General features: G+C 36.6%; 2 protein-coding genes across 3 annotated transcripts; both read right to left on the reverse strand.

The window, feature by feature from the left end:
• Window positions 1–238: 238 nt before the first annotated feature.
• rnf122 (ring finger protein 122) lies at window positions 239–8,756 on the reverse strand. Of its 2 annotated transcripts, none has more exons than XM_079468350.1 (6): window positions 8,420–8,756; window positions 4,818–4,974; window positions 3,282–3,327; window positions 2,680–2,721; window positions 2,251–2,330; window positions 239–1,868 (listed from the first exon to the last, which is right to left on the reverse strand). In XM_079468350.1, exons 1-6 carry the CDS (start codon window positions 8,442–8,444, stop codon window positions 1,754–1,756), a joined length of 465 nt encoding a protein of 154 aa, XP_079324476.1. In that variant the 5' UTR covers window positions 8,445–8,756; the 3' UTR covers window positions 239–1,753. The 2 variants fall into 2 exon arrangements, with proteins under 2 accessions (XP_079324476.1, XP_079324475.1); XM_079468349.1 differs by having other exon boundaries at window positions 2,251–2,333.
• A 97-nt stretch (window positions 8,757–8,853) lies between these two features.
• LOC306900889 (gamma-glutamyl hydrolase) lies at window positions 8,854–13,882 on the reverse strand. Its single transcript, XM_079468237.1, has 9 exons — window positions 13,670–13,882; window positions 13,482–13,596; window positions 13,325–13,375; window positions 12,663–12,747; window positions 12,327–12,465; window positions 11,185–11,291; window positions 11,003–11,096; window positions 10,788–10,925; window positions 8,854–10,699 (listed from the first exon to the last, which is right to left on the reverse strand). Exons 1-9 carry the CDS (start codon window positions 13,770–13,772, stop codon window positions 10,581–10,583), a joined length of 951 nt encoding a protein of 316 aa, XP_079324363.1. The 5' UTR covers window positions 13,773–13,882; the 3' UTR covers window positions 8,854–10,580.
• Window positions 13,883–13,917: the final 35 nt, after the last annotated feature.

A 13,917-nucleotide genomic window follows, 5' to 3' on the forward strand; every position in this document is an offset into this window, starting at 1 on the left:
AAATTACACTTTATTTATTTCCTATTTGTATGTATATTCTGCTTGGACTGTTAACGCACCGCAACCTTGGACCTCACTGTGAGCCTTTGGTAGGTTAAACCAAACCAAACTGCCATTCATTATTCAGGCATTGCATTCATTTTGCGTGATGTAATATGAGGCTTATTTATACAGTATTGAGAGATGCTGTCACCTCTTAACCGCAGTGTTTGAAGATGAGAAAATCAACAGAGAGCGTGAAGTGCTGACTGGGTTTAATAGGATCAAATCATCAGAAAATATATATTGACACACTGTACAATACCACATAACATTCAAACCTTATAACCGTAGCAAAAAGTCCACGGTTGTGTTCCAATTTGCTTTCTTCTTCATGTAAAATTGTGCTTTGCTGGTGATGAGAAATGATGTATTTGTAAATAGACAGTACACCAACATTGGCACATACAGACGTCACGAAATTGTGTCTTTGTTTGCATTTAGCCTTCCTGTTACAGTTTAGAAAGTATTTTCTTACGTTTAATACTTAAGGGGTTAGTTCACCCGACAATAACAATTCTGTTTATACACCTTTGTCATTTAAAACCTTTATATGACTCTCCGTGAACCCCATGAAAGAAGATATTTTGAGAAATGTATTATGCCAATACAATGGAATTCAATGGGGTCCAATGTTATTTGGTTCTCAACGTTCTTCAAAATATCTTCATATTCATACAAATCATACAAGTTCAGAATAACACGAGGGTGCGTAAGTGATGCAATAATGAACATTTTTGGTTAAACTATTCCTTTGAATGTCTTTTCTGCACTTTTCTTTATCTGATATGGTTGAACGTTAAAAACCTATAAGGATTCAATAAAAAAACACCTAGACATTTTAACATTAAACATTGTGATATATATTAGTTGGTAAAAATGTGAAATGATATATCAGATAAAAATGTCATGTTCTGTGACATTAAACCGAGATTTCTGAAATGTCCAAAACGTTTTAGTCAAAACAGTATCTGGTGTAAGACCAACAAACATAAAACCCTGTGAAAAGGATTTTCTTTCATTCTTTCCTGTGTGAATAAAACACTTCACGTTCAGCAACGACAGCAACAAGTGAACAAACACAAAAAACGTGAAGCACAAAAAGAAATCCATGTGTGTTTTAATGGCAGTCCATTTCTCAGTGTCCAAAAGAGTGGGATTTGCTTTAATTCTCTTATTACAGTCCATCATTTGTGCACATAAACTCTATAATGGACGAGACATCGGTCACTACTAATGATAACTGTAAAGACACACACATCATTGTGAAAGACTTCTTTGGGCCAAGTGCACCGTGCTGCAGCGTTCAGGGTTGGAATGTTTTCTCAGTTCCAGCTTGTCCAATGAAGTGCATTTCCTACCAGCGTTCAATGTTAAATGATGGCCTTGTTTTCTAAATAGTTGTATTCCTGTCCACTGGTTTTATTATATTTTCTGGTGCTTTTTGAGCTTAACAGCTCCAGTCCCCCATTTACATTTGTTTTATGGAATATAATGAAAACAAAAATGCACCTTTGTGTTCCATGGAGTTTGAAACCAAATGAACAACATAGATGTACTTTCCCTTTAATATCTGATTGAAAACACTTGCCCTGTGAATAAGACGGCCGCGGTCTTATCATACAGTAGCATGTCTGAAAAAAAACTCCACAGAAAGGAGGAAACTCAATGTCCAATGGCAGTTTTGTCCTTTTCCAGATGCTCATCCTACGTGCTACACCAGCTCATCCAGCCATGTGCCTATACTCTGGTGCTGCTCGGAGGACCCGGATAGGGGTTTATTACACATAGGGCAAACGCAGCGAACCTCCAGCCACTTAACCACACACCTGCAAACACACAGTTTGTTTATGTCAGTCCAAATATCTATTTTTCTATTTTACGGAACAAATGTATGTGTTTGTATGTGAACAGGGCTGTTGTGTTTTTGTTTATACTATTTGAGCCGAGTCGCTTTTACATCATGAACCTCATAAGATTGCGCACCTACTATATGGGTTAAAAATGCATATTAAAAAATGTTGTATAGACAAATGTACAGATATGTAATCTGTAAGTAAACGTCAGTACCAAAAGGCCAATGTTGCAAATTGTCTGTGAATCTGATCCAGAATGAGAGGCTTTCTCGGTCTACACTTCTACTAACAATAGACACTGCTGCTCTGAGATGCTTTATGAACACATGTTGTTACAGCCCAGCTTATTACTCACCTTCTGTGAAAGGCATGTTGGCATGGCAACACTCCCAGCTCATCTTTCACCTTAAAGTCCTCCAAGCATACAGCACATGTCTGCTGTGGAAGGGACGTCACGCACAGACACAGAGGTGTGAAGACGCAAATAAACAAGAAAAGTGAAAATGGGTGAGTTGGTAACAAAAGAGTATTTGTTTCTGCATTACAAGTAATAACCTACACCTTTTATGTACTGTAGTTACAGGATATCTACATCGTTTAATTGTATTATGATGTTAACCTCGGGTTTCAGCTATGGACAAATCATCAATGTGTCAACTTTCAAATATCAAATTAGCATTGATAACTGATCGTTTATAAAGTAAAGATATTAACGTTTTCCTCTTACTGCACCATGTAAATTTCAATGATATGCATTGGAAAATCTGAGAAAGCAATCTCTTACCCCATGAAGATTCAACTTCTTTGGGTCTCCTTTTAAGATGACCTGCAATTAACAAATAAGAGAGCAGTTTTTGTATTGCAAAGAAGAGAATGAAAGAATAAAAACTACTCGTGAAGAGTACAGTATGACCAGTCATAACACATCATTTACATATAAAAGACGTTAAAGGTACAGTGGCGGAAAACAGTCATGAAATAATGAATGATGACTACAAAACATAAGTTGTAAAAAATAGGACACTATATAAATGTATGGTCAATATAAAAAAAATCAAAAAATTAGCTGCACCCAAAAATTCTCTAAAATAAGATTGTTTTTCCTGTTTTTCTAGAAAAATTGCCTTCTTTTTCCGTAATTCTGATGCTTTTACACCGTATTTCAAAAGTAGACTGTAAAAAAAATGAATTTTCTGGCAGCTGGGGTGGTATTTACAGTATTTTTACAGTGTATATAAAATTTTGCACTGCATTATTTGTAGAATTAACTTATAACGTAATGGCAGAAAATGATCAATGCAGTGTAGTCATTATAAGTAAGTAAATATAGGTAAATATCAACAAGATGAAATATTTTAGGAAACGAGTCTTTCCACACGCTCTTACCTCTCTGTATCCAAAACGTTCACTTTGGGCTTGGTGTCTTAATTTACTGTTGAGGACAAAGGGAAGATAAATACAGTTAAAAGATAAAAACATTTTGATAAATAAAATACAAGTATAAATTAGCATTAAATGATACATTAAGACACATTTCTCACTTGCACAGGTACAAGCTTTGATAGACCTTTTGATAAACTTTTTGTATGTTTTCAGTGTGCAAGCTATTTAGCTTACTTTGCTTAGTTAAAGGTCCAGTTTATGAAATTTTAGCGGCATCTGGGGGTCAGTTTGCAAATGGCTCACTCCACCCCTCCCGTTCAAAGCCCTACGGTGACTGTCGCAAAACTAAGATGTCGTCACGTTTTTGTTTCTTTGCCGAAGGAGATAACGTATTTACGAAACGCGCTCTGTAGCGCAGTTTGTCCGTTTAGGGCCACTGTAGAAACAACATGGCGAATGCCATGCCAGGGGACCCGCGGTGTATGTAGATAGAAACAGCTTCATTATGTAAGGTCTTTATACACCTCTGAAGACATTATACGTTATGTATATTATATTGCATTTCTGTATACATATACATCCTCCACAAAATGAAACGCTGGACCTTTAATAAGATAAAGAAAACATCCGCAAAGCATTTTTACATTTATGGCTGCATTGAATTGATTTCCATTATGTGGGTCAGCCATGAACACCATACAGGGTTTAATAGTGCATAAATCCTCATGCTGGTCCAGTATGGTCTATTCTCGTAGTACTTATGTGGAAAACCAGCAATCTGAGTTGATGACGCTACAGTATCAAAAGCATCCAAATGACAACATATGCTGGTCATGTCAGAAGGGGCTGAAATGATGTCTGAATCTGTAACACAACGAAAGGTATCATGATGATACATGATGCAGGCATGAGTCAGTTTCTGAGCCAGGATTGAAAACACCTGGGTTCATTTCTACTGATGATTCACTGATTTACTATGCAATATGAAGACAGAACCAGACGTGGTTTTTCCTCACAACACAGGCTCTGATATTGTCAGATTCTCCGCTCGGCTATTGAAGGGCTATAATTTGCATCTGACAAGATTTACCTGTTGTCCAACAGATAACTGCAGAGGGAGAGACCATAAAATAACCATAGATAAAGGATTCTACTTTTTTCTTGTGAAAAGCACTACTAAAATAAATCGAAATGGAATTATAATTCATGTGATTAAATAAAATGAAACATGATATAGAAATGGATTGAACTGTTGACTTGTCAGACAGATGTTTTCTCACTATACATTAAAAGAGGTCTGAATTGCCATGACAATCCCAAGGTTTCCACTAATAAAACCATATCAATGTCAACTGATTCTCACTCAAACACATGTGACGTCTGTTTGTGTGATGTGAAAACAACAATTTCCTGTTAGCTTTTACCGTCTTCCTGACCATATAATTCACTGGCCGCTCATCAAACTATTGTCCTACAAATATGATCTCATAAGATACAGTACGTGCGTGCTTGCGTTTGTTTAAATATGATAAGATTTACCTTATGAAATAGCAGCAGAATATGAGACTCAGTACGAAGACAAAGATCCCTGTGCCAAAGATAACCATATAGATATTGAGAGGCAGGTCCTGGAAGGTTACCGATGGCATAGCGCAGGTCTTATTGGAGTAGATTAATCCCAAACCGCAGAAGCACCCTACACATCAGACAAAACACACAGTACCAACCTGTCAACAAAGCACAGTAATATTTGAATATAACACAACCAGTGTGTGAACTTTGTGAAACATTGTTTCTTCATGTTAACAGATACACCTTACAAGTGTTAGGGCCGATTCACATTTCGCTTAAGTTCGTAATGTGAACGTAGTTAGAAACGCGGCAGGCGCGTGCAAATAGGGAGCGATGCATCGAGATGGAAATATTTCCACTTTTCAGATTGCGCACAGAATGTGAATCGCCGCTTACTAAGACGTTAAACACTAAACAGGTTTCGTCAAATATTTAAGCTTTAAAGCACTTTTTGTCGTTTGCTTATGGTCACTGATAAAGCTAAAGATTAGGACCCAAAATCAGTGGTGCATGATGTCAAACTTACGTTTTATAAATTGATCCCTTATGTGTACAGTGCACTACTAAAAGGAACGGTTCACCCAAAAATGTTAATCCTGTTATCATTTAATCACCCTCAAGTTCCAAATGTCTTTTTTCTGATGAACACGGAGAAAGATATTTGAACCCAAACAGTTCTTGGCCACCATTTACTACCATGACCACTAAATCACAAATTTAGCACAGCTGGAACTAAAGAAGAAATTCCAGCAACCATATAATCCAGCCGCACACAAGGACATAATGTAGCCTGGTAGTGCAAGTGCAAGAGCAAGAGCACAGTGTGATTCAGTGACACATCTGTGATTGGACGTGTGCCAAGTGTAACTTCCCCACTTGCTGCGTTCCTATTGTGCAAGAGCAGAAATGCCTAAACCTGCCAACGAATAATAAATAGATGCCTGTGACTTGTTTTGTAGACCTTCATTATGCAAACAGAAACGTGTTACGTGTCTGTAGAAAGCAAAAAAAAAAAAGGAAACCTCGCAACTTTTTAAATCGCACGACAATTGGTTGTCTAACATACATTGAAAACCCAAATAAGTTGACAGCACTCATTTGTTTAAGATGGAATTATTTATGGCGTCTCCCTCTTGTATATTTAGGTTCACGTAACTTAAATCTTTAATTTGACTGAACTTTGTGTTTATTTAATGTACTGATATTATAACACAATGTATTAATACATTGACTAGCGTTTTATCAGCCATCAAATGATCTTGGATACGCATGGATATCCACTTTTGACACGTATCTTCATTATTTCGAAATTAAATATGATATTGTTACGTCGCGCTCCTTCCAAAACCTCAGATGTCCAAATTCGCTGTTTAACAGGAAATGGAAAAAAAGCTGTACTATTTCAGTGCTTAAATACTGTTTTGTCAAAGTTGACGAGCACTTTTTTTTGCTTAGAAAATGGCGATAATGACTTAGTGACAAACATAAAGAGTGACTAATAATAATGATTTAAGATCAAAATGACAAAATATGGAGATATGAGGTTTCAGAAAGACAGCAGCGATATGTTGAACAGGGTTTACCAAAGCAAACAAAAAAAAGCAAACCTGGTGACATCACAGATACTTATTTAGACATAAACCTAAAAACACAATATTACTAAATGTATAAAACCTCTTTACCCTTTCATAAACAACTAAAGTACTCATTAGTTCTTATTCTAAACATCAAAACATTCAGGTCCAAGACTTATTCCTCGCTGCATTATAAACTGATGATTTTAGGTTCATCGCACTTTCACGTTCAACGCTGTGCACGCGATATTCTTGTTTTGGGTGTTTTGAGTGTTTTATTTATACACTGCAGTCCCTGTCATCGCTTCACAAGTTACTTGTGCCAATGGAAATCAATAATATTGTCACTTAACATCATTTCTACAGAGAGGGAGCCACGTTCCTTTGGAATAGAGCCACGCTTCCTGGAGAGGAAATCAATACAAAGCACTGCCAAAGACTCTCCAGTTCATTCTCAGATTCACTGAAGAAGAGCCAACTAATAAAGTCACAAAATGCATTAGTTCACGCTGCACATGCATAAATACGGCTGTTTAACGAGAAACAACAATATACTGTTTCATTATAAAATTGTCAAAGATTATCTGAGGATGTGAAAAATCTCTCTTTTCCATTCTTGAGTCATGCAATTGAATCAAAGCCACTCAACCATGTCTCCATTAAATCATCTCACCGTGTGTCCTTCACAACACAGAATAACAGGTTTGGTATAACATGAGGATGAGTAAACAATGGCCGGTTGGACGAAATAATGCTTTCATAATTCCTTCACAAAGTCATTGGGAGGACCAGCCACCGGGGGTCACCTGGAGTTGAGGGGCTTTTCTTGTAAATGAGACGGATCTTTACACACTATCTCTGACACATTTGGCAATGTATCTTTTTGCAAACCTGCTGACCCATATTGCGAGGTGCACTGCTGTGCTCGATGTATTGCAGTGTGTTGAAAGATGCAGTACTGAAACGAAACTGTAAAAAGCAATTATAACAGTATTACAGCTGCCTGAGTATGACCATACATAATATATGCTTAATAAATACCTTAATATAGATTTAAAGTTACAATTATGTCATCATTTACTCAAACCCAAACTGTTCCGAACATGAAAACCTTTTGGTTGAACATAACGGAGGATATTTGGAAGAATGTCAGTAACCAAACAGATTTCATCCTCCATTGACTCTATAAATACTATTGAGTCAATGAGGGATGAGATCTGTTTGACATTCTTCCAAATATCTTCCTTTGTGTTCAGCAGAACAAAGTCATTTATACAGATTTGGAACAACCTGAGGGTGAGTACATTTACATTTTTGGGTGAACCGTCCCTTCGGCCTAAGTACATATTAATATTTTCATGAATTCATATCTGCGCTTAAAAATAACGCTAAATAGGATTCTTATTGTCTCTGCGTGTGGGATTTGGAGACATTAACATTATTAAAAAGAATAGCTTTCTATTTAGCTATTTCTACCTGATCTGACCCTCATAACTATAATAATAATATAGTTCAAAACCATTTCTTTTTTTTCCAATTTTCATACAGTTATTTTTCCATGAATATTAAAAAAAAAAGACATTAGCTGTGTCTCATCTGCAAAGCTTTTTCAAGACAAATATGGAATGACCTAAGAAACAGGGTCTATCACTGACACTGGAGTCAACCTCAAGGCAAATGATCTGAAGGTAAAACCACACCTGTATTTGGGTCTACAAAAGGCTGCAATTTATCACGTGTATGATCAATACTGTCAATATGTTGTCATCTATTCGCCTTTAATAGGTTGTTTGTCATGCAATGAATCTAAACGTTTAACTCTCTTGGACGTTGAAAGTTTGCAAGATGTAAATCACGTGCATGCTGTGTGTGAATTATTATAATGAAGGTCTGTATGCGAAGACCTCATTTTACCCTTCCAGCCTTTATCGTGTCTCTAAACAACAGCCTTTAAACCGCGCAGTATCGCGGGAAGGACGTAACGTGTGATCTTACCGTTGCACCACTGGAACGGGTGCATGAATCCGCCCGTTTGCTTCCTTTATATGCACGACTGTGTGTTTATAAACAGAGAGACGATGCCCTCCATTCAGCAGCACATCTGGATTCATCCGAACGCAATGCTCGCGCGTCTGCAGCCTCCGACTCATCCGAGCCACGCGTCTCCCGGGCGCTTCTGTTTACAGTCGATGAAGAAGAAAACGCTTTACGTGTGAATGTGTCTGTGTGTGTGTGTCGTGTCCGCGAGCAAACAAAGATGTTGGCATCCATTGAGAACTAAACGACGGGTTCAAGCCCCTCCCTGCCGGAGTGATGGGAGCGCGACTGAACCAATCTCCATCCCTGCTGTCGACACCATATGCCTGGCTGGCACTGCCCATCATGCCTGCGATGTTATCACAAGAAACATTGACGACCAATTTATGTTGCTTTGGAAACATATTTTATTTGGTCTTTGGGAGAACTGTAGAATAGTCAGGTTTATATCATTCATTTTATTCTTTTAATGGCAACATTTTATGTTCACAAATGTACATTCTCCCGTAAAAAAACATGCTTTACTTAATTCAGGAAAGAAACTGAGCTTTATATTGATTCACTCCGATTTTCTATGAAGCAAAAAGCTATTAAAACATTGAACATTTGTAAATGCTTTAATATCTTCATGTAAATTAACAATAGCCCCCTTAAGTGCACATCTTTGTCTATGTGTTGTATTTCATTACACGAATGTTTGTAAATAATTATTTTTGTTGATAATAAAAAATAATAAATAAAAAATGCTGTTTATTAAATGTGTATTTAAGAAACTGGTAAATTTGTGTCACAAGAAGACGAACATGCGCATTTTAAGGTGCTGTTGGTTTATAACATCGTCTTTGGCTGGTGTAGGTAAAGAAATACTAATGTTTGTTTCGGTTTGAATTAAAGAGCACTTGTTGATGCCAATAATCATAACTTACCTGTCGAGTGTTATAAAAACTAAATAGTATGTGAAAGATAGTTTGTGCAAAGATTAGGCGTATAGCCTCATAAATAAAATAAGCAGAAATACTTAAAAATATGTTAAACATTAATTACATTACTTAATGTATCTAAATGTGTACTTCCTTTATTTAAATGTATGTTTTAAATATCGAATGTAAAATATTTGTAAATATTTGGTCGCTGCGGGGTCATTGGGTTATAGCCTACTTTTAATTCGGCAGAAATGTTAAAATGTGTAGAACAAATGTCACAAAAAGTGTGTGGTCAGAACGTCATTATACAACGTGTAGCAAAAACAATGTGTAGCATGACTCTCAGATCTCCAAAGAACCAAAAGCCATAGTATTTCGTGTTTTGCTTTTCAGCTTTGTAATCAAATGAATTCGTGGAAATGTATCGCATGCTATATTAAATGGTGTACATTTGTTCTAAATTGTCAATTATATAAGGTATTAGGCATTAAAGGAAAGAAAATAGAAAGTGTAATCAAATGTTATCATTTTGATTGTAAGGGCCTTGTGCAAACACCGCCTCTTCTGGTTCAAATTATGTTCCATAATGGGGACATTTGTTAGTTTTAAAGGGATAGTCCACCAAAAAATGAAAATTCTGTCATGAATGAATCATCCTCAAGTTGTTCCAAACCTGTATATATTTCTCTGTGGTGTTCTGTTGACCACAAAGAACGATATTTGGATGAATGTCAGCAAATTTCTAGGCACTATTGAGTACCATAGTACTCTTGTTCTTTTATACACAAAATATATACTTAAGAATGTAGGAAAACAAACTGTTCTGGGGCAACTTTGACTACCATTTATTGACTACCAATCTCAGTTAAGCTAACATTCTTCTATAAATCTTTCTTAGAGTTCAACTGAACAAATTCATTTATACAGGTTCGGAACAGCTTGAGGGTGACTAAATATTTGGGTGGACTATGCCCTTAATAAGCACATATTTATCTGTTTACCTTTGTCCTCTTAAAATAATAAAGTAAAGATCTTAACCACACCAATGAGTGTCACACTAAATAGAAAGGCAGCATAAACAATGTGTCCGTCTCTTGTAACTGAAATAGTGACACAAATAAAATGTTTGAATATTTAAAATCTCAAATAATTGTATTTCTTTTTCGTTCTTAGTATCTTGAATTGTGTTCGGTCTCTCAGAAGAAATAAGACTGTTCATATGCAGACACATTTCCCACATAAACAGGGTTGTAGTTGTATATAAGGGCTCTGTTCTCTTCTGCTGTGTCGCTGAAGTGATGAAGGCTTCTTCTCCCTACGAATAAACGGATAGATTCATGCAATTCAGGCTTTTAAACATCCATACGTTTAGAATATAATATATCAGAAAACACTCTTATTACCCTCATTTACGAAGAACTCAGCCAGTAGAGATGACACACCCACAGCATTACTTGAATGTGGGAAGTTGTAATGAGGATCCCACTGGAAGCGGTTTACTTCTGGGTGCCACTGTACACCATAAACAGGATATTTTCTGCCTGCAAAACAATACGATTTGAGTCACACACCTTTGACCTGCAAATAATATAAGAAAAGAGAATAGTATTTTTGTTACCTTCTATGGTAGAAACAAAGACGGATCCGTTTTCTGCCACGTTTGTGGACAGAATGGAAAAGAAGAGATTTAATTTCTCATTACCCATGAATGCCTGTAAAAGAGGAAGAATTGGTTTCTTCCTGTTTGTTACTTAATGAACTGAAATGAATATCATTTGTTTGTCAAAATGTACAGTAAACCTCTTTAGTGACTCCAAAATGGTGGAAATTTGCAGTGAGCGGTTCTTGAGATAATGCTTTAAGAAGGTTAGGTGGAAAGTCCTTAAATATGCGACTGGATTGAGCCTCTGGTAAAAGAAACGCATGAAAATTAAGATTAAAATAATGTTTAAGAATATCTGCTTAAAGGGTAACTGCCTTAGTAAGAAAAATATAAATGGTAATCAAAAGTGCCCCAGAACTGTTTGTTTTCCAACATTCCTCAAAATATCTTATTTTGTGTTCAACAGAACCAAGAAGTACAATTTCTTTCCAAATATGGCAGCTAATGGTGCTTCAGAACTGTTGGTTGCTAACATTATTCCAAAATATCTCTCTTTGTTTTCAACCGGACAATGAAATGGTAACATGTCTGGAACCTCTAGAGGATGAGTCATTCATTTTTGGGTGGAGTTACCCTTTAATACAGTATGCTTTATACATTGGAACAGTGACAAATTTGTTGACTCTATGTATTTAATGGTAACCAATAGTATATCTGTATATATATATGTATGTATTTTAATGGTACTTGACTAAGTATATTTCTATAGTTGCTAAGTGGCATCAAATAACACACCTCTCCTAAAAAGGAATGATGTGCATAACGATACAAACTTCACCCTGATAGTACACATACATCTGGCAAACGTCTGCAAGACATCTACAATACATCGTTTGCTCATTTGCAATACGTCTCCAAGATGTCTGCTGTCAGACATCATATAGACCTCCAGAAGATGTCTGTAAGATGTTTATGATTTAGAACGGATGAACAACAGCTCTTTCTAAGATGTTTACAGATCTCCAGATCTTTAGCAGACGTATTGCAGATGAGCAAACTGTGAATTGCAGATGTCTTGCATATGTAAATGCAGACGTCAAATAGAAGCAAGCCAGATGGATTGGGCTATAGGCATGTTCCCTAATAACGTCTCCTTAAGAAAGCATGTTTATTGAAATAAGGAAGGGACCTAAGAATGATCCTTGTGGCACTCAATTTTTTTGTATGACATAATTTATACTTCAAAACACAGGTTGCCAATTCTGAATTCCACTGTGCAATGAAAAATCAGGGTTGTGAGATCTAAGTTAAGATTTGTACTGTAAATCTATTTTAGTACCTGTAGTGAAGTTAAGTGGATATGTGACATTCTCTGCTATTGTTCTGCTCAACAGGTTTTCTCCAGCCACCAGCACAGTGAGCAGCTGTAACCCCAGGCATGTTCCCCATATAGGAAAGTAGTCACCTTTGTCATTTGCCTGAGACAGCAAAAACACTTCCAGTAAAAAAAATCCCTAAACACTTTAACATATTCCCTGTAAATAGCGATATGCCATTAAACAATAGGCTGATGCTTAATATCAACCTAAATAGAGAAAATGTAATTTAGCATTACAAATTTCAGTGTTTTTACACACTCTAACAGTTGCTAACAGATGGCATATCATTCACCTACTTTGATAGCAAGTCTAAAGTAAAATTCAGCAATGTGAGCAAAGTCAGATGTCTCCAGGTTCACCGATCCCCCGATGAGAAGAAGACTGAACAAGACAAAAAGTGAAATATATGTGTAAATACTGTTATTTAACAGTGAATCATGCCCCCTTCATTTGTGTTTTAACGTTTGGGGGGGGGTTATTTAATGTGATACTCAGTACACTGTCAAACTTAGATGGACTATACTTTGCTCAACATATCAAATCATTCATGAGGAATATAGGCTCAAGTTAAAATACTGTCATCATTTACTCACATTCGAGTTGTAGTAAATGTCTGATGAACACGGAGAAATATATTTTGCAAACAGATTTTGTCCCCCATTGACTACAATAGTAGGAAAAAATACAATGGTAGTTAAAAGTGCCCCAGAACTGTTTGCTGTCCTACATCCTTCAAAATGTCTTCTTTTGTGTTCAACAGAATAAAGAAATGATAACGTAAGATTTCCAACTATGGGAGTCAACGGGGGGCAAAATCTGTTTGGTTATAAGCATTCTTCCAAATATCTTTCTCTGTGTTCATGAGAACAAAGATATCTACAGAAGGTGAGTAAATGATGACAACATTTTCATTTTGGGCTGACGTATCACTTTAATGTGAGAAAGTTGAGGCACATACCCATTTATTGACATGAATATCTTCTCATGCTCTGCGAAACTCTGATTTAGCCTGTAACATAAAACATTTGTTTAAATATACTGCACACGACTGAATCAGCTTGCTTTTTACTGATTTGTAAAACATACATGACACAAACAGATAGACTTCGACTTACGTTATTGGCACCACTCTAGCACCCCCGGATTCAATGTATTTCACATAAGATGTGGGGATGTATGCGTTTCCTAACTTTTTCAGATCGCCATCAGTCACCTCTTGAGTTAAAATACCTAAAAACAAAGTCCAACGTAACACCAAACGTGCTTAAAACGAATGAATTTGAAGTGTGAAGAGAAGACGTACCGATGATCGGTCTGTTGTTGAAGTCGTGTCTGTGGTGCGACACAAACGCGCCGGCGCCGTACAGCGCAACACTGGCGCACAAGAGCGCATTAAAAGCGAACATAGTTCCTGCTGTAGGCAAACTGGACTAGACTGTACCAGGTCGACTGCTGCATTATACGTTTCATAATGTACAGCGTGCGAACTGAAAGTTATTTAAATCATGGGATGGGCGGGGTTTGTACTTTTTGAAGGAAGGACATTAAACG

The sequence above is a fragment of the Barbatula barbatula genome (assembly GCF_947034865.1).
Source record: "Barbatula barbatula genome assembly, chromosome: 11".
Lineage (NCBI taxonomy): Eukaryota > Metazoa > Chordata > Actinopteri > Cypriniformes > Nemacheilidae > Barbatula > Barbatula barbatula.